Genomic DNA, 21,643 nt, shown 5'->3' with positions numbered 1-21,643 from the left:
GGCAGCAAAAATTATTTTGCAGCAAAGTGTGGTCTAGCAATTCTCCATAGACGTTTTAGCTGGAAAACCCCAACTCTGGTAGGGCCAATCCCATCGTGTATAGAGTCGGCGGGCGGGCTTAACAAAATGACGACAGAGTTGCGACGGTCAGAGCCAGCTCGGACATATTCGGTTTTAAGTCGTTCATCCTCGGATGCGGCCGCCGCCGGACGCGCTGTTACAAAAAAGCTGTGGCGAAACGATCAACTTGTCATATTTGCCACGCTCGTGCTGTGTTGTCGAAGATAAAGGCTTTACTCCGTGTCAGCGCGCGATCGGTGCACGGACCTCTCCCGAATCATCTCCACCACTCCGAAGCACCACTACTCCGGCTCCGTTTCCCTCGTAAGCTGATATTAGTATTTAAACATTCTCTATGATATTATTTTTTTAATGACACACTGTCTCTTTCTCTCTCATACACACACAAACACACACATACTGTCTCTTTCTCTCACACATATGTAGGCTAATTATAAACTCTTTAGACTTTTAATGATTAGTGTTTTATTTTTAAAGTTTATGGGTCGTGTAAAAAACAAAAAAATCCCTTATTTTGGGGATGGATTCCGGGAAATCTCCCTTATTTTCAATGTTCAATGTTGACAGCTGGACTGGATACGGTAAAAGTTTAATATTAATATATCAACTTGCTACGCTGAGTAAGTCACCTTCTTCGTTGCTCTGATTGGCTGTAGCGCTATCCAATTGCGTGCAGACAGAATTTGAAACACAACCGTTTATCCCGCCCCTCGGATTGAGCCGTGTCAATGAAGAGTTTCCAGACCTAGTATCTTGATGTAGGTCTGGCATGCCAGGCTAATTTAAACGTATTCTGTTAAATAGATACTGACTTCAAAAGAAAGACAAGTAACTATAGCAATATCATTATTTAAACAGTAGATTTGATTGTTCCTCAATATATTCTTACATATTGCTGAGACCAAGTTATCTGATTGTATGGGTTACATGTTGTGTGCTGATGTCGTCATTCCTCTCTTTGCCCAGGTCAATGGTGAACCAGCAATTCTTCCTTATGTTCATCCAGTGGAGCCTCTCATAATATACCGGTCCTCTGGTAATATCACAGTGATTGAGTGGAGCGGTTTAGTCCGCTCCCGATATTCACGTCAAGGCCTGATAAACATCACTCTTTCTACTCTCTTTTACAACACCACCTGTGGTCTCTGTGGTTTCTTCAATGGAGATCCAATTGACGACCTCCGGCTTCCTAGTGGAAGGCAGGCCGATACAGCTGACCAGTTTATTGAAGGCTGGAGAGCCATTGCAGATGATCTGACATGCAATGGCGATTGTGAGGACTTGTATCGGATGTGTACAGATTTAAGGCTGTACCAGAGCCCATGGCTGTGTGGAAACATAAACGACCTGGTAAACAGCTCATTCCTGGCTTGCCACACGGCTGTTAATCCTTCTCCTTTCTTCAGGAACTGCCTCTACAACATGTGTGTACGGGAGGGAAACCGTTCTGCCCTGTGTAACTCCCTCCAGGCATATGCTTCAGCTTGCCAGGATGCTCAGATCAACCTGGGAGCCTGGAGGAGTGCTACCAACTGCCGTAAGAGTGTTAATTGTTTCTCTCTTTTACCATGTCCAACACCTTTTTTTCCTAGTAACATGATTTCCTTCCCTTTCTTTCTTTCATTAGCTCTACCCTGTCCAGAAAACAGTCATTTCGATGAGTGTACATCTGCATGCCCTCTCACTTGCTCTAACCTGGACGATCCAGAGGAGCCGTGCCCTCTAACCTGCTCCGAGGGCTGCCAGTGTGAAGAGGGCTTTGCCCTCCGTGATGGCACCTGTGTGTTACGTAGTGACTGTGGCTGCTTCTACCTGGGTCGCCAGCTGGCCACCAATGAGACATTCTGGACTGACTGGGAATGCCAGGAGCGCTGCTACTGTAATGGCTCAGACAACAGTGTCTACTGCACCTTCTCACCCTGTCACCCAGAGGAGTACTGCCAGGAGAATGAAGGCCTATTTTTCTGCCAGCCAAGGACTGAGGCCATGTGTGTTGTTGCTGGATATGGCCACTTTTTGCCTTTTGGAGGTGTACCTTTTGACCTACAGAGCAGCTGTACTCTTCGTCTGGCCACTACTGAGTGTGGAGAAGGGGATGAGGATGGGTTTGGTGGACTAGACAGTGCAGAGACAGTTCTGGGAGGCCTGCCCATGTTTCAGTTTTCAGTGCGGAATGAAGAGAGAGACACAAGTCAAGCTATATGGGTGCGTGGATTTGTTTTGGAGGTCTATGGATATGAAATTGAGGTATCCCGAAGCTTCAAACACACAGTCATGGTAAGATTGTCCTGGAAAATATGTTGAGATTATCAATAAAGTGTATCTTATGATTTTGTTCTCTTTGTTTTAAACATGGCCATATCTAAGAATAGTAGTTTGTGTCAAACTTGTATGTATTTGAGTGATACAGATAGCATGTTCGCAATGTGTACAGATGTGATCCAAAGCTGATTTGGATAAATACAGAATTCACCTGCACTAGAACAGACAGCCACTAATACAATTTTGGGCCATTTGCTTGAGTGGCAGACATTTCATAATCACAAGAATTCGTCTGTAATTCTAGAACACAATCTTTTGAAGGTCAACCTCCTCATTTTTATGACACAAAGTTATTTTAATGGACCGCAAAGCTAAACCGGGAGTGCCTTTTTTTCACGGGTATAATATTTCAGTCAGAATCTGTTAGCATACTGGAGCAGAGACAGAGGGAAACTGATAACTGAGTGACATCTGGAATGAGTTCACAACACGTCTGGAATGAGTTCCCATCACCACCGAAAGATCTGAGGAACTTTAGATCAAATAAAGATTGAGGGGAGAAGAAAACCAAGTTAGAGAACGAGAGACAGAGTGAATCATCGAGAAACTGGCTTTTGAACTATGTTAAGAATTGACAGAGGATGAACAAGAGATGGATAACAGCTAGTAGATGATACAGAAAACAATGAATCATGTACCAAAAGGATTTGATAACTATTATTGTTTTTTTTTTGTTTTGTTTTTTTAGGTGAATAAAGAGCGCATGTATCTGCCTATAAAACTCGGTCCAGGGAAAGTGAACATCTACACCCTTGGTCTGCAGTTACTTGTGGAGACAGACTTTGGACTGAAGGTAAAGTGCAAACCAAAATAAATATCGCAAACGTCTTTTTACTTGTAAAAGACATAGACAGATAGACAGAAATAAATGCAAAACCTCTACATTTACATTATCCAATGCGTAAGCTGGTTAATAATATCTCTACAGGTGGCTTTTGATTGGAATACTCTACTGCTCCTCACTCTTCCTCGCAGTCTCTTTAATGCCACCTGTGGGCTCTGCCAAGGAATGCCCATTTCTGGTTCCACTCTAAGTGTCAGCGAATGGGGCATGGCATGGGCAGAACGTGACACCTTCTGCCAAGTGGGTTGCGGGGATTCTTGCCCCCGCTGTGGATTGGTTGAGAGGGACCTGGCTGCTGAGGTCCCCGCCCAAGTAACGGATGTTGTTGGTAACACTGACATGGATAACGGTAGCCCAGGAAACCGTTTTCATCTTGCGGAAGGGTTGTATGTTTATGTCGAACCTGAGGCGGTGAGATTATGTGGACTTATTATAGACCGTGGAGGTGTGTTTGCACGCTGTCACAGCAAAGTGGCACCAGCCTACTTCTATCAGAGCTGTCTGCAGGATACATGTTTGGATCAAGGTGCGAGAGAGACCATCTGCAATTGGCTACAGATTTATGCCAGTACCTGTCAGACACAAGGAGTATCTGTCACTGACTGGAGAAATTCCACACCCTGTGGTAAGAAATATGTCTTGTTCTTGTCACAGTATTGCTATGCATTAAATTTAGTGAGTCTTGCTAAGGCAAGCATCACTATTATTATAGCTCATATTTGAATTTAGGGGTCTGTTAAATGGTCAGACTTTCACCTGATGAATGATTCAAAAACAGACTTAACCCTCCTATTATCCTTGGGGTCAATTTGACCCCATTCAATGTTTAACGTCTGTAAAAACATAATTTTATTTTTATTTTTTGCTTCAAATTTAATGACTTGTCCTAATTTAATGGGGACAACTCTGAAAACATAAAATTTACCTGCTAATATTTTTTCAAAGTCCTGAACAAATTTTGTAGCATCGGTGTTCCTTGGGGTCAATTTGACCCCAGGCTCTTTTAGTTGTATAATAAAACAGAAGAAATATTGAAATTTCACACACATTTGTTTTGGTTGTTATATTGAGGTCATTATAACATGTTATAATTTGAATTTATAATGTTCATTGTAATTTTACATATTCAATATCATTTTCAAAAAATGTCCCTCTGTTTTAGGGCTCTAACCAAACAGAACCATATCTGTAGTATTGCGAGAACTACTAGTAGTTCACATGACATGTGACATAATTCTCAAGATAACTAATAATTCTTCCCTGTGTATTTGGGAGGGGAAAACATCATTTTTGTGAGAACTTGGATGTTTCCCGTGCCATGGGGGAGGAGAAAACATAATTTTTGTGAGATTGACCCCAAACATAACTCGTGTTACTATCCTTGATAAAATAAATAGTTTTTCTTTCCAAATTTTATAGATTACAAAAATCTATACTTAGAAATATTATAAAACAAAATAAAACACCAGATGTATTTATACTTTTCCAATTTTAGGTCAAATCAGTAAGATTTTATGTTGATTTGTAAATTTGTCCATAGTCGTACAATGGGTATTCTGGATGTGTAAGGGGTTAGGTGGGGTTAGGTGGGGTGGGGAGGGGGGTGGTGGCTGGATGTCAACTTAAAACGTTACTTAAGTAGTCAACAAAGACATAAATTAACTAAGACAAAACTTTGTAAAAAAAATACACATATTGTGGAGGTTTAAATTACTGGGGTCAAATTGACCCCAGAGGGTAAAAAGTGTTATCAGATTTGAGGGTAACAGGAGGGTTAAATTGAAGGAAGGACTAGAGCCATTTCTAGTGACTAGAACACCATAGAGACATGGGGGTGGGCTCCTTGACTTGGAACAGTAAGCATCCACTTAACCAGGCAAAATGCCCTAGCAACTGTATAGAAACATTCAGAAAATCATTCAGAATGTCTTAGAAATAACATACCATATTATGTGAAAGCGCCATGAATATTTTCTTCAGAAAATGTAACCATTTAGAACTTTAGTAACATTTATGATGCTATGCATTTTATGCAATTATGCATTTAGATGCAAATGTTGTTTGCATTTCTATAGCTAACATGAAAATGCTATTCAGAAACCCCTTAAAGGGGGGGTTGGTTGCGATTTCACTTTTTTCATTTTAAATAGTGTGTAATGTTGCTGTTGGTACATGAGCAGTATCTGCAAAGTTGCAGCGCTTGTTTACTTTGCAGGAAGTTTACTGCCTACAAAAACGACTCGATTGGGATTACAGCTGGGTTTTAGCCGTCACTAACCCATACATTTACATCAACCCTCCCTCCGGAAAATGCAAAAAAGGGCATGCGCATATTTCTGCGGCTCGTCGAGTGTGTTGTGTTCACCCAGCTGTCATGTCTTCTGTGTTCGAGCTTCCCGCGGACGCTGTACTTCGTCAGCAATGGATACGATTTATGTTGATTATGTTCCTGAAAATGACGATCGTAATTTAGCTCTCTGTGCTGTGCGTTTTACGGAAGACAGCTTCCAGACTCTCCACGAATTCAATGCCGGATTCAACAAGAAACTGTTACTAAAACATGAAGCAGTTCCAACTTTAAAACCAGAGGCAGCAGTTGTTGGGCCACAACCTATAAGTATGATAAGACTTAGGGCCCTATCTTGCACCAGGCGCAGATGACTTTATACACAAACGCATGTCTCATTCCTATTTTGCACGCGCGCAAAGCGCGATTTTCCCCTCCACAGACGCACGTCGGTAAACTAGGGAATGAACTTGTGCTCCCTGGGCGGATCGCCGCAAAAAGAAGGCGTGTTTCGGCACAAACATTCCCTGGTGCTATTTTACACTTCCAGTAAACAATTGCGTCACTGACCAGAAAAAACCTAGTCTAAAGTCAGCGCGCATGCTTGGCCATAATGTAGCGGGTACACAACGCGCATACACTGATTCTCTCATCAACACAGATGCAGTAGTTTTTATTTTTCAAATCATACATTATAACAAGGAAAAATATTAACACATGAGGGAAATCACTGTGGTTTACATGAAGATGAAAAAACCGAATTACCCATTTTTTAAGGCTAATTGTAGTACTGGATCAGACCTGTTTGCCCGAAACATACGTATAGGCTATAATGTTTAAACGACGCTGATGTGCAAGAGTTTCTCCCATCCCCATACAACGTCACCTCTCTGTCTTTCACTGTCCTGACAAGATCCCGGTCTCATCGGCTGTGAACGCTCCTGGAGCGCGCCTGGTAAACCCGCCGTTATAATAACAATCCGTCATGAAACATGTGCACCTGTTCTTAAAGGGTATGTTGGATGGCGCTCGGATTGGTTTATTTCACGTTACGCCCAAACCACACCTATGAATAATGAAGCTACTTCAGACCAACCCCTTTTAGATTTGCGCCAGCCGCAAGAGGCATTTATCCCGCCGGGAAAATAGCAACAGCGCCGGGACCCGCCCACAAAGTTACTTGCGCCATGCGCTTTGACACTTGCTTTTCAGATCGTTAAAATAGGGCCCTTAATCATTTTAAATGTATTTGCATGTTTAATTCCAGACATAGCCTGTTTTTTTCTACGACAAACACGTACAAACATTATGAACCTGAATTTTGTATAAGTATTAATGTTTTAAATGTATTTTTCATGTATATATGCTTTATGACGTTATTTTCGATTTGATCAAGAACGTAAACTAATGCCAACGCTGTTTGTGTTTAACATTAGTAGCCAGTCAGTTGCTATTGTTGCCAGTCAGATGCTATTGTGTTAAACAAATGTGTATAAAGTAAAAAAATGTAGCAAATTATCATTCAGAAATGTTTAGTAAGAGCCTTGTGTGGTGAGGGTCTGCTTGACTCTCTTCATCGCCGCTTTCTCGGTCTGATTCTGCCTCAAACTGATACTGCAGTTCGACAAGATTATTTACATCTGGACCGGAGCACAGGCACGTTTCGCCCGTAAACAACGTTTACAAAGTGACAACGTGAGCGACAGTTTAGCCAATCACCACACACCAGCCCAAACTAACCAATCTGAGCCCACTGCCTGTTTCTGAGGGAGTGGTTTCATAGACTCAGGAAGTCAACTGGTCTTTCAGGGGACAGAGGAGAGCACGGCTTACAATAAAGGTGAAGTTTATGAAAATAAGACTTTTTAAAAAGAAAAACCACGAATACATATTATATTGCACCCCATAAACAGAATCATGCAAAGAAAAAAAGCAGTAAACCCCCCCTTTAATGCCTGGCGTTATGCTGTCTAACCACAAACCATGGCTTACTTTAAATATGTTCTGTTTGCCAACATAGAAACTAGAGGATATTTTATCACAATCAAGGACCTGTGAATGCCACACATTCATATAAGCCTTTTACAGAGAAATACAATACACCCTCCCCTTTACTTCTCGAGAAACTCACCCGTCCAATGAACTCCTCTTGTTTTGCCCCCTCTGTGTGTGTGCCCAGTGCTGTCGTGCCCTGTGAACAGTCACTATTCCAGCTGTGTGATGGTGTGCCAGCCGCAATGTGCCCCTGCACGTGGACAGAGAGACTGTAACCAGTACTGTGTTGAAGGGTGCCAGTGTGACCAGGGCTATGTCCTTAATGGCAAGAGCTGTATCCTCAGTCAGAACTGTGGATGCTACACGGATGGGAAATACTATGAGGTGAGTCAGCATGTCACAGAATTGGTCAAAGCCAATATAAAGCATGAAGCTGTATGATTCTACTGTATAGAACAAATCAATTTGTTTTGCTTGTCAGACATGAAAGACAAACATCTTATTAAACACATTCATTATGTCCAACAAATTAAACCATCAGATTGATGGGTGATTTTCTGCTAGCTTTTTTCGAAGTAAATGTTGGTGTCTTTCCAAAAAAGGACACCAAATAACCAAATGATATAAGCAGTCCATAAAGTTCACACATTTATGCATACCAAAGCATCCATGAAAAAAAAAAACTGCTGGTTTACTTTATCCAGCTAAAATGAATCGGTTACCTAACGTAACCTCGGTTCTCTCTAGATGAGGGAACGAGTATTGCGTAAGATAGCTTACGCTATGGGAAAGATTAATCTTTTCTGAGATATTGAAGCCAAAAAATTGGGGACCCCAGGGATCCCTATGAGCCCCAGGGGGCATCATGCTCAGAGCGTCTGAAAGAGGCAGCGTGCGTAGTATACAATCTCAGTGCTCTAACTGGGCAGAGGAGATTGGCGCTGCGTTCGCTATCGGATGCTGGCAGAGCTGATAGGGAAATGACCTGAGCCCTGAATGGGGTACCAATCACTTGGGACATAGCTGTGTCTAGGCCTTAAAATGACCTTCGAGTCATTTGATCCGAACTCGAGATATGCAGCGCTGACAGGCAGCGCGTGACGGTCTCCCACACTTTTAACTGATGACAGGGCAGTTAAAAAAACGGTTTTGAGTGAAAGGTATTTCAAATCCACGGAATGAAGCGATTCGAAAGGAAGGGCTTTCATAGCTTTGATATCTATAGAAAGATCCCAGATTAGAACCGATGGGGGGGGGGGACATCCTTCTAGCTACTCTCTGAAGAAGTGGATGACCAGCTCATTTTTACCCAGCGACTGGCCGTGCAGAGGTTCAGTGAACGCTGCGACGGCCGCCACGTAAACTTTGAGCGTGGATGGGGACCTGCCCTTATCAGCTCTTGTAAAAACACGAGCAGTGATGACACCCCGCATGTCCGTGGGTCTAGATTTTTGTCGGTGCACCGTTTAGAAAACACAGACCATTTGGGCGTGTAGACCCTTCTCGTGGAGGGAGCTCTATCTGTATGAGGGAGCTCTATCTGTATGATATTGTTTATCACTCCTTCTGGCAAAAAGACGCGTAGTCGTAGATCACCCATGCATTCAGAGCCCAGTGCTGTGGGTGGGGATGCCAGATCGTGCCGCGAGCTTGAGAGAGGAGATCTGCTCTGACTGGAATGGGCCACGGGGCTGTCTGTGACAGCTGCGTAAGCTCCGGGAACCAAGTCTGGTTCTCCTGGGGTAAACCCAGCTGGAGTACTGCTGCAGCTGAGACCATGTAACCCAACATTCTCTGACAAGTTTTCAGAGGCGTGAGGTTGTTGTTTATCTGAAAAGATGCGGCTAGTCGCTGAATAAGTGAGCCGTCATAGCCACTGAGTCTAGTTCTATTCCAAGGAAGGAAATCGCCTGACTGAGCTGTGGCGATCTCTTGGTCCAATTGACTGCAAGACCCAAGTTGTTCAGATGACTGAGGAGAGCTGTCCTGTGAGACAGAAGCTCTGTGTTTGATTGTACCAAAATCAGCCAATCGTCCAAATAGTTCAGAATTCGCAAGCCCTGACTTCGCAGGGGTGTGAGAGCCGCATCCATGCACTTCGTAGTACGGGGTGCTAAGGACAGGCCGAACAGAAGGACAGTGTATTGATAAACCTGGGCGTTGAAGGCGAATCTAAAGAATGGCTGTGACGGGGAATTGGGTGAATCTGAAAATAGGTATCTTACAGATCGAGAGATATAAACCAGTCCCCCTGGCACACTTGCGCAAGGAGTTTCCTGATTGTCCGCATTTTGAATGGTCTTTTCGTAAGCACTTCGTTCAAAAAACTCTAAGAAGGTTCTGAGGTCACCGTCTTTTTTAGGTAAAGAGCGTAACAGCTTTAAAAACCCAGACTCGCTCAGAGAAGGCGGCACTTTCTATATAGCCCCTTTGCACAGCAGGTTCGCTATTTCTGCACGAAGCAGGTGCGCTACTTCTGTATTCAGAGTAGTTTCATGCCGCGCTCGAAGTGTGGAGGGCGGCGATCGAATTGTAGCGAATAGCTAGGGTTGGGTACCGAAACTCAGTGCCAATAGTGAACCGGTTCTGACGTAAACGGTAGTAACGAGACCGAATTAGAATTAACTTTTCGGTGCCTGATTTCGATGCCTGAGTCTATGGCATGAGGCGCACACACGCAGTCTCTCGCTGTCTCCCTCTAACTCTCCGAAGTGCGCGCACTATACGGTTTATTGAAGCACTGTCTGATCTGTCTTGCACGCGTGCTCTTGCTCGCTCGCTCGCTCTAGATTCCGGGAGATTTGGACTAATTTGCGATCATCCGGGAGTCGTTATCAATATGCGGGAGACTCCCGGAACGTCTGCTGATAGCGAGGAGATTAAACACATGTGAAAAGTACACGTGAAATGTTTGGCTGCATTTCACATGTAAAATTACGCGTCAGAATAACGATTGTCTATTGATACAGAAGAATCACCGACCATTCGCGCCGCGTTGACGCTCACGTCGTCATATTATATTAGCGCCCGCATCATCTGCTCCTCAGAGTTCTCTGCCGAAAAAGGAAGCTTGTCGGCAGCGCGAGATATTTGACAGCGAACGCAGCATCTCGTTCCCTATTCAGAGAACACAGAGACGTTCTCTTTCATGTAGCCTACTCAAAGCTGCATGTAAGACGCAGTGGGAACGAAATATCAAACTGGCTAAGAGCTTAACTAGTCAATGACAAGATAACTTAGCCTACATTACTAGTTAAAGCAGACAAAACATTGAAACCTGCCATGTCGATATTATATTACCCTGGTAGTAATCTCTATTAATCTTCAGTATAATTACATTGTTTAATATAATATTGTTTTATTGATATTATGTAAATATGAACTTTTATTTTATATTGGTTTATTTATTATTACCATATGTTACTTGTATTTATATTGTAAGTTAATATTGTGTCCAGTTTGGCCCTGTAAATAAAGGGGTATTATTATTTTTTTTGACAAAGTGTGTGCGGTTTCGTTTTCTTAAGTACCGTTTCAAGAACCGTTTAGGCACCGGAACCGTTTAAAAAATACAGAGTAGGTACTGGTATCGGATAAAACCCAACCGATACCCAACCCTACGAATAGCCTTGTCTTAACACCCATTTTGATACCCCTGGGAAAGCTTCCCATGCTTTTAAATATGCACCTAGGGGTTGAAAGGCCTCCACGTTCTGATTGCCACACTGTATGGGCTTTACAGGCTGCGTCGGTGGTGTGTGCGTGGCGCACGTGCTCACAGTGTTTGAACACAGTGGCTCGCAGACAGCAGTGACAAACTGTTTTGTAAGTGACGACCCGATTGCAGTGAATGGGGAGCATGCTATGTCTGCTTGCAGTGCGCAAGCAGTGTCATGGGAGAGGTGCCTTTCTTTAAACGAGTGCGCTCGCGAGCGGGCACGTTGCTTACATATTTGTGACGCCCCGATCTTTTGAGATTGAGAGTGTGTTATAGCCTGTGATGAACAGGCAACACTTTGTGTGAAGCGTTTATTTGTAAACGTGCGTGCTCAAAGGGGGGTCATGAGACTTACACTCATATAAGTGTTACAGGCCATGTAACAGTAGGCAGAGAGAGGGTGCGTGCATGGGCTTGTGGGCGCATCTCCTAATTTGAGCACTCGAGCGGATTGTGTTCGCTTCAGAGAGTGGGCTCTGTTAGTGACACGGGGAGTGTAATGCTTGTGTGTAGGGGTGAACACTGAACTGTGGACACATTTACTACACTTATAGCATGTTTGGCGTGAGCCAGACATTATGCCCTTATGAGCTTTCTCTGGGTTTGTGTGCAGGCGAGAGGGTAGTGCTACCGGCTCGTAGGCTGCTAATGTCACCACTGCAGTGGCCTGTGTGAAGGGGACTGACAGGGGGCGCTGTGTGTGAAGTGCATGCGGCGTGAGCGCTTGCAAGCGGGCACGACTTATTTATAGCCTAGAAGAGGCTGCATTTTGTGACGCGTGCGGCGCCGCGTGTGAAGTGCTTGTTAATAAGCGTGAGCGCTGCGAGCAGGCACGAGACTTATATATATAGCCTGATTGCATTTATAGCCTGATACGAGGCTGCACTTGTGACGCGCACGGCGCCACGTTCAAAGTGCGTGTTAGAAAATGTGAGGGCTGCAAGCGGGCACGATACTATTTATAGTCTGAAAGAGGCTGCACTTGTGATGCACGCGACTTGGCCGTGTAATGGAGACACAAGCTTAATAGCGCGAGCAGATAAGAGGGCGTTATAGTAGCGAACTGGTCCGGCCTCAGCGGAACTAACACACTATGGGCTCTAAGCACGGCGGTATTTCCAGTGAAGGATTAAGGATGCTCGATAACTTCCGCCGATCGTAGAGTCCAATGCAATACCGAGAATTTATATTGAATTTTATACTCCATGGTTATAATAAAGAAACGTCAGTCACAAAAACAGATAAAACAAACACCCCTCGTTGTGTTTATGCTTCTTTTTAAAATTATATTAAATAAACATAACTATATATAAAATTACATTTAAACGTATGTACGTTTCGTTTCAAAGACGGGAGGACAGTAAATTTTGAAGACTCTGCCATAATCCCATTTTCCTCGGTTCTCCTCCGCTTAAATCTCCACAACCGGAAATGGACGAGCATCCTTACGTCAAATGCGGAACTTATCCGTGCATATAGCCCATTACCCCATTTGTCGGTGAAGCGTATGCACGGGGGGCGGGGTCGCTTTCTTGTAACGTAAAGAAAGCTAGCTGTGGTTGGCACAGCTGTAAGCGGCAAGTCCCACATTCAGCGCAACGGCAATGCAGCTTGTGAGCGGCAGTTGCACGTCGGTGAGAGGGGGGTTGGCTTTAAACGCTTTGAGTCGAGCCCGCAGGGTCGACAACGGAAGCTTTTCGCAGAGGTTACATGCGCCGTTGGCGAGAGCGAGCTCTATGTGTTCCAGTCCCAGGCAGAGAGGGCGGAAGAGATGGCGGCCTCTGGTGCTGAGAGGGGCGCGGCATGAGCCTCAGGTGGTGCTAGAGGTCTTCACGGGTCCACTTGTATCCGAAAGCCCGAGGTCCGACACGAGACCCAACCCAGATAGCACAAGGCTGTTTGATCTCCTATTTACATCTGGAAGACGTATTTTAAAGAGTGTTTGCTCATCTGCAAGACATCTATAGGACGTTTCCTGTCAGATGTCAAATAGACGTTTATAAGATGTCAGTTTAACATGCATTCTAAATCATTACATCTTAGAGACATCTTCTAAACGTCTATTTGACATCTGCAGGAAACGTCCTATAGAATCTTGCAGATGAGCAAACATTCTTTAAAATACATCTTCCAGATGTAAATAGGAGATCAAACAGCCTTGTGCTATCTGGGGAGCGGGTTCGGGACCAAAACTCCGACGAGTGTCTCGGACACGGGTCGGGTTCGGTATTTGTGGCCTCGGGTCTCTGGTAATTTAAAATAAATTTGTGTTTTCCAAATGGACCCGAGAAGACCCGAATTATTTTAAACTATGTTAAGCACTTAACAAAATTGCAGTATTTAAAACAACTCTATGACACCGTTCTCTGACTTTTTTTAAGTGAGAGAACCAATCCGCACTTTTACGTGCAATGGGCTATAAGCATAGAACGGTTGTTTCCGAATTTACGTATTTACTCAGTTGCTCGCTCCACATAAACCAACCCCTCCGTCAAGAAGAACTAGTGCGCCATCATGTGGATTGATGTTTGACTACATGCAAGTATTTGAATTGTTGTCAAGCCAGGCCTGTCAATCAATTTTAAAATACGCGCCACTGTCAGACAAGCATGGACAAGCATGGAGGCGATAACACACATTGCGAAAAAGGTGAGGGAGAATTTGATCTGTTGAAAATCTGTTATAGGCTACATTTGAAAAACAGCCATCGGTAAATTTTACTCTGTGGTGGTTTCTAATCATATGGTTCTAATATTATGGTCCGGTAAATAACATTATGCCAAATTTTATGGGACGTAATGGGTTACAGTGATGTGTGATTGACATTTTAGCACTACGTGCGCTTAGCTGCTGAACAAGTGAATACACTTGAATACACTTGAATACAACAAGTGAATACACTTGTATTCAACAAGTGTAAGTGTATTGTATTCAAGTGGATTTTGCAGGGCTGCAGGCTGTGCACAATGTAAATGCCGTTTATGTTCGGGTCTAGTCGGGTTCTAGGAAATAGCTTCAGGTCGGGTCGGACTCGGGTCTAATTTTATCGGGTTTGTCTCGGGTCGGTTTTTAAAGAAAAAAATGTATTTATGCACGTCGGGTTCGGGTAAGTAGTGATTCGGGTCGATTCGGGTCAGGTACAGGTGCGAGGCATCTTTAAAAGACATTCGCTTGCTCTTTCACTTTGAAATATACGTTCACTTATACGTTCACTTGGAACTTATGCTAAAAAGGATACGTCAACGGGATGGCGTAGCTCGCAGGATGGCTGAAGGTAGCGAAGATGGCCGGCTATTTCAGTCGCTGTCCACGCTTGCTAGATGCCCCTCAACGGCGACGTGGCTTCTGCAGTTCATGCGAAGAGCTTCGCTGTAGAGATGAAAATCAGGGATGCAGCCTATGAACCGCACTTATATACACTCTGGCCACGCCTATTCTGGCGGGCTATGATGCAATGACGGCGCGAGTGCCTCTCATTGGACGTGAGTTCACTCGAGTTCGTCTATCCACAAGTTTCCTACGCCCCATGAGGCCTTGCGTCAAAAGTGGGCGCGACTTCCGGTTTGAAGTAAACAATGCGCTACTTGACATGCTTGACACTCGTTCATTCAACAGTTGACAGTCATTCAAGTTATAGCGATCCAAACTAGCTAACGATGTGGGAACACAACCTCAACGAAATTCAAAAGGGTGAAATAACAGTACCTTTACCTCCGCAGTAGTTGATTGGGAGTATTATAATAACATTATTAATAATCAATACTGATCAAGGCATGTTGACAGACAGTTGTGCGAGCTGACAAACAATTAAAATAAAAAATACACACTTAGTCATTGTGCTTTGGAGTTTATTCAAAATTATAAATGAATGTGCTACTTGAATACATTAACTGGCACATTTGGTATTCTGTCAACACAGGCTTTGATCCTGAGTTTAGCTGTAACATCAGTAGCGAACAGCCAATCACATGCTGATAGAGTTTATAGAATATTAAGAATTTAAACAAATGTACACAGGATGATTCGTTGTCTTTTGGGAGGTTGATGGAAACTTCAGTCGTTGGCAGGATCACTGTGATTTCGTTTTCAGCTTATGTTCAAAACAATCCCGTTTAAGCCACTGAATTAGTTTAGTCCGGTTATACATACAACCGCAAACAGCACATGTTGTCCCTGAGCTCCGTAACGACATCTCTCATAAAGATTTGCGTCTTTAAATAGTAAAATAATTCTCCGAAAAACAGCTAGCCTCTTCGCTAACTAACACACAAAATACCATTGGAATGCTACTTCCGCCGCCTCACCGGAAGTTTCACCCACTTTATTTTTTACATGAGCGCCCCTCGGAAACTTGTGGATAGGCTGCAGCAGTTTGCCGCAGAGCAACCAATGAGCTCGCTAGAAAGCCCGCTCAAGGTCTGCAGCTGCTGCACTGCATTGTCAATGGATGCAAAAATTAAGGATAATATTTTTGCTTCAATATCTCAGAAAAGATTAATCTTTCCCATAGCGTAAGCTAGCTTACGCAATACAAGAGAACCTCTTGTAAGAGAACATAGTTTGTGTATGATCTGGCCATACAACGGTAGGATGTTTTGACGTTCCGTTCCGTCTATAATTCACATATTGCGATGTGTTTGAGCTTGCGCTCTTCAGAAACAATCACAGAATATGACAGAGCTGGTGTTCTAAAGCAAAACACACACTGGAATGAATAATTCACTGAAAACACTATGTGAGTGACTATTCTCTCTACCATATGTGATGTAAGCAGCTTGGTTTTCTTTACATTGGCGCTACTTTTGACTGATTGAATGAATTTGCTTACTGGATGATTGAACTGAAAACTTTCCCGGAGTTTAAGTCTTAAAGGGATAGTTCACACAAAAATGAAAATGATCCCATGATTTACTCACCCCTCAAGCAACCCGGTCTCATCCCAAATCGTCATATAACTGACGTTTTGGGACGTCTTTTGACCATACGTCAATATTCGCCTTTTTAGGGCCCCCTTAAACGTCGGTAGATGAGGTTATGGGATCCTAACTCTACCCCATACCTAAACTTAACCCTAAACCTAACCCGTCACCTAACTGACGTTAAAGGTAAAGCGTCAGTTGTATGACGGCCCGGGATCGCCATCTACCGACGTTTAAGGGGGCCCTAAAAAGGCGGATATTGACGTATGGTCAAAATACGTCCCAAAACGTCAGTTATATGACTTTTTGGGATGAGACTGTGTTACCTCAAGCCACCTTAGGTATATGACTATCTTCTTTCGGATGAACACATTATATTTATATTATAGTTATAATATAAATATAGTTATATTAATAAATATCATTGCTCTTCCAAGCTTTATAGTTGTAGTGAGTGGCGGTCCTGATTTTGAAGTAAAAAAAAATGCATCCATCCATCATAAAAGTAACCCATATGGTTCCAGGGGTTAAAGAAAGGCCTTCTGAAGCAAATCTATGGATTTTTGTAAGAAAAACATCCATATTTAACACTTTATAAAATAAATAACTAGCTTCACGCTTCCGGCCTACGCAAGTCGACTTGCACCAAAAGAGTAACCCCTGTCTTGCTGTAGTAGCATAAGCTTTGATGTCTCTCGCGCTTCAAAACAAATAGGGCTGGACAACAAACTCAAGCTCCTCTTTTCTTATATCGGTTTTAGACCAGTGTTGTTCTATCCTCTGCACTTCCACGTTCGTCAATACATACAGGTCAGGGGTTACTCTTTCTTCATGAATCGATGTGTACCGTCGTTCATTTCTAAAGCATTAATTACCAATCAATCAAAGTTTTATTAAAGACATGCATTGGTCCAACCACAAACAGGTACAAAACATAAAGTAACATACAAAAAATAAATAAATAAAATAAAATAAAAAATGAAAATAGACATAATAATGCATAATAATAAGCAGTTTATAAATACAGCTATAAATGTTTTATTCTTGATTTATAAGCATATCTATAATGTGATTAAAAATTTGTCAGTTTATAATTTCTAAATGAAGTATTGCTTTATTTACAAACCATTTATTTAGGAGTTGTCAGTGGTTTATAAGAGCACTTAGAAAGTTTAAGTAAATGAATAATAAACTCTTTAAATGTACATTCATACATCTTAAATATTTCTATATTCTGAATCACTGTTTAGTTTTTTTGTTTAGAATATAAACGAGCCTTTAAATCTCTTTTGTAAATGCTTTATGTGGGATTAATAGTCCTCAATAAATAGAGCTCACAAAAAAGTTAACCAACCACTACTAAATGCTTTATATACCTGAATGAACCATGAATTACAGTAGAAATACAGGTTAATAAAGCTTTCATTTAACAAACTTAGGGTAACACTTTATAATAACTGCACACTATTAATCATTAGTTAAGCATGAGTAAACAGTTAATTCATCATTTATAAAACATTAATAGACATTAATATGCAGTTTATAAATATAGCTATACATGCTTTTTTCTTGATTTATAAGCATATCTATAATGCGTTTAATGATTGTATTTTCATACTTTGTTAATGATCAATTAATAATTTCTAAATGAAGTTTAGCATTATTTACAAACCAGTTGTTTAAGAGTTGTCAGTCATTCATAAGATCACTTAGAAAGTGTAAGTAAATGTAGTAAATACAGGTAGTTATAAAGCATTTAGTAGTGGTCAGTTAACTATTTTTGTGAGCTAATCTAAAGTGAGGACTATTCATGCTTTGTAAAGCATTTATAAAGGAGATTTAAAGACTCGTCAATCTTCTAAACAGTAAAAAGTAACAAACACAACACAGTGATACAGAACACAGAAATATTTAACAGCCTTTAAAAATGCTTTACAAGGCATGACTAGTCCTCACTTTAGATGAGCTCACGAACATAGTTAACTGACCACTACTAAATACTTTATAACTACCCAAATTAACCCTTAATTACAGCATTAATAAATGTTAATAAAGCATTTATTAACACATTAAGTAACCATCACTATATGTCTGAATAATAAGATGTATGAATGTACATTTAAATAGTTTATTAATCATTTACTTACTCCCTCTAAGTAATCGTATGAACCACTGAAAACTCTTAAATAACTGGTTCATAAAAAATGCAATTCTTCATTTAGAAATGATAAATTGATCATTAATAAAGGATGAAAATACAATTATTAAACAAATTATAGACCATTTCACAAGATGTAAACAACACTGGTCCAGAAACACTTCCTGTTTCAGTTTGTAACTGTTTTCTTTATTTCACATGTAAAGAAAACATCTTAAAGATGTTTGTTTAACTTTTGATTCAGTTTTAAATGTTCTGTTGGTTGTATTTTATCCCAGCTTTTATGTAGTGTTAAAAAACTGAAACAGGAAGTGCCTCTGGACCAGTGTTGTTTACATCTTGTGAAATGGTCTATAGATATGCTTTTAAATCAAGAAGAAAGCATTTATAGCTGTATTAATGAACTGCTTATTAATGTCTATTAATGCTTTATGAATGATGAATTAATGGTTTACTCATGCTTAACTAATGATTATTAGCGTGTAGTTATTATAAAGTGTTACCAAACTTAGTAACTATTACGAATTGGGACGCTTGTCTCCGTCTCATACACTTCCCAGCATCCCAGCTCTTGTCTTCACACCTGCTTGTCATCATCGTTACCTGTGTTTAATCATGTCATCATCTGTGCCACCTGTTTCTGTTAATTAGTATGTGTATTTAGTTCCTGTTTGCCTTTAGTTCAGTGTCCGTTCTTATGTGTATCACATGAGTGTCTGCCAGTCTGAACCTTGTGCGTTGTTTATTGTAAGTAAAAGTTGTCATGGAATTTTGGACTTTTCGTCTTCCATTGCCTAAACAACCCGTGACAGCATTAATGTACATTTAAACAGTTTATTAATCATTTACTTACACTTTCTAAGTGATTTTATGAGACACTGACAATGACAACTCTTAATAACTGCTTTGTAAATAATGCAATACTTCATTGCTTTATAAATTATGAATTAACCGTTACCTTAATAGCGTGAAGTTATTATAAAGTGTTACCCATTTTTGAATTTAACTCCGACTGTATTCGTCTGAAAGAAGAAAGTAATTTACATAAAATCAAAATCAGGTTGATGGTTGAACAGAAGTTTCCGTCTACCAGAGTTACAGGTGCTTGAGCTATTATATGCGCAGTGTGATAAACTCCTGATTTCTAAGATAATTTAACTGCGTGGAATTAATGATGCAACTTAAGTAATTTTTTTTTTAATAATCGCATGCCACACGTTAACATTAACATTCTAGTTATATATATATATATATATATATATATATATATATATATATATATTCTTAATCAGTTACTGTATCATTTTATCTGGGAAGCAAGACATAGACATCAAAACCTTTATAGACATCAAAACCTATTTTTGTCAAAAGATTTTGTCGTTACATTGCCAATTTTTTTCTTGTTCAAGCTAAAAAAAATTGTTTACTTTTTTAATTATTTTTCATCTTTTCTTATATCAAGAAATACATAATAATTTGCAATTGTATTATTAATAGATCATACTGCATATAACAGTGAATTTAAGACACTGAATTTAGTATACCTTAGCAACCATACACTATATCCAAGCACTGTGGTGTCAACTTTTGTATGGGTAGCCTCAACTTGCATGATTTCAGAAATGTACAAAAGAAAGAAACTAGCATTGCTCTTTTGCTTTTTGTTGGATACAAAACCAATACATGTGTTACTTGTTTTTGATCTATTTGCTCTGTCTCTTAGCCTAAGCAATTGTTCTGGAACAGTGACTGCACTAAACGCTGTCAGTGCATTGGACGGAATCTGATTCAGTGTGACCCAAGGCGATGTAAATCAGAGGAGGAATGCGTTCTACGTCATGGTGTGCGAGGATGCTTTGCCCGACGTAACCAGCTCTGTGTGGCATCAGGGGGTGGCGTCTTCCGCACTTTCGATGGTGCCTCTCTTCGTTTACCTGCCTCATGTTCCTTTGTTCTTTCAACTATCTGTCACAAGCTGCCCGAGTTATCTTTTCAGCTCATTGCCAATTTCGACAAGTGGAGTACACCCAACCTAACCACCATCTCCCATGCTTACCTCTACATCAACGAGGAGAACATTCTCATCTCGGGAAACACGGTCAAGGTAGGAACACAAAAAATGTACTGCACATGATGTACAGGATGGGACAGGAAATCACTCAGGTGAAGTGGTCTACTATTTCCTAGGAGAATTTAACCCTCTACAGCATAACGTTGCCCTCAGGCAACAGAAAGTTTTCTTAAGCCCTATGTTCAGTAAATTTTTCTTTAAATGATTGCAACCAATTAGAAAGTTTGAAAAAGTATCAAAGAACAGTCCAATAAGGTTTGGGAGTCACCATCAAGCACCATTTGAAGGTGGGAAGTCCTTTTCTGGCACATGGTCACAGGAGCACATGTTGTTGAGTTGAAAGCAAGATTATGTGCTTTAGTGATCTTCTTTAAAATGACATTAACTGTATATAAAAAATATGTGTGTCTGTATGAAGGTGTAGAAAAGCCTTCTGGCAGGTTTTATTTTTATTTTGCATGTTCACAAATTCAGTTTTTCTTTTTGTTGCCTCAAGGCAACATTGTGCGATAAGGGGTACTTTTCACAGAGGTTTTGAACAATACTTTACAATGGCAAATAATGCGTTACACAAAGGAAAGATGCAGGGTTCCTGGGTACAAAGGAACACCCAAAGTCACCAAAGTGACACTGTTCCCACAAAGTTGGGGGCATGACATTGTCCAAAATGTCTTGGTATGCTGAAGCATTAGGAGTTGCTTTCACTGGAGCTAAGGGGCCAAACTCAACCCCTGAAAAAACAACCCCGCACCATAGTCCCCCCCTCCACAAAACTTTACACTTGTCTCAATGCAGTCAGGCAAGAACCGTTCTCCTGGCAACCGCCAAACCCAGACTCGTCCATGAGATCGCCAGATAGAGACGCGTGATTTATCACTCAGAGAACCCGTCTCCACTGCTCTAGAGTCCAGTGGTGGCGTGCTTTATACCACTGCACCCAACGGTTTGCATTGCACTTGTTGATGTAAGGCTTGGATGCAGGTGCTCGGCCATGGAAACCCATTCCATGATGCTTGCTACGCACTGGTGTTCAGCTAATCTGAAGGCCACATGAAGTTTGGAGGTCTGTTAGTAGCTATTGACACTGGAGAAAGTTGGCGACTTCTGTGCATCTCAGCATGCGCTGACCCCGCTCTGGGTTGCTATTGTTCCCAAAGTGCTACCACTTTGTTATAATACCACTAACAGTGACCGTGGAACATTTAGTAGTGAGGAAATTTCATAGGTAGCAACCTACCACAGTACCAT

General features: G+C 41.4%; 1 protein-coding gene across 2 annotated transcripts in view; it reads left to right on the top strand.

Moving 5' to 3' along the window:
* tecta (tectorin alpha) overlaps window positions 1-21,643 on the top strand; it is a 37,395-nt gene that overhangs the window by 6,007 nt on the left and 9,745 nt on the right. For both annotated transcript variants that reach the window (XM_039662533.2, XM_089130005.1), the window contains exons 10-15: window positions 1,048-1,618; window positions 1,709-2,358; window positions 3,092-3,196; window positions 3,332-3,872; window positions 7,714-7,913; window positions 20,048-20,428. In XM_039662533.2, coding sequence (XP_039518467.1) covers window positions 1,048-1,618; window positions 1,709-2,358; window positions 3,092-3,196; window positions 3,332-3,872; window positions 7,714-7,913; window positions 20,048-20,428 — 2,448 coding nt within the window. The remainder of the gene's footprint in view (window positions 1-1,047; window positions 1,619-1,708; window positions 2,359-3,091; window positions 3,197-3,331; window positions 3,873-7,713; window positions 7,914-20,047; window positions 20,429-21,643) is intronic.

The sequence above is a fragment of the Pimephales promelas genome, chromosome 4 (assembly GCF_988280905.1).
Source record: "Pimephales promelas chromosome 4, fPimPro1.hap1.1, whole genome shotgun sequence".
Lineage (NCBI taxonomy): Eukaryota > Metazoa > Chordata > Actinopteri > Cypriniformes > Leuciscidae > Pimephales > Pimephales promelas.
The sequence above is the reverse complement of the archived record's forward strand: the minus strand, read 5'-3'. Positions and strand labels throughout refer to the sequence as shown.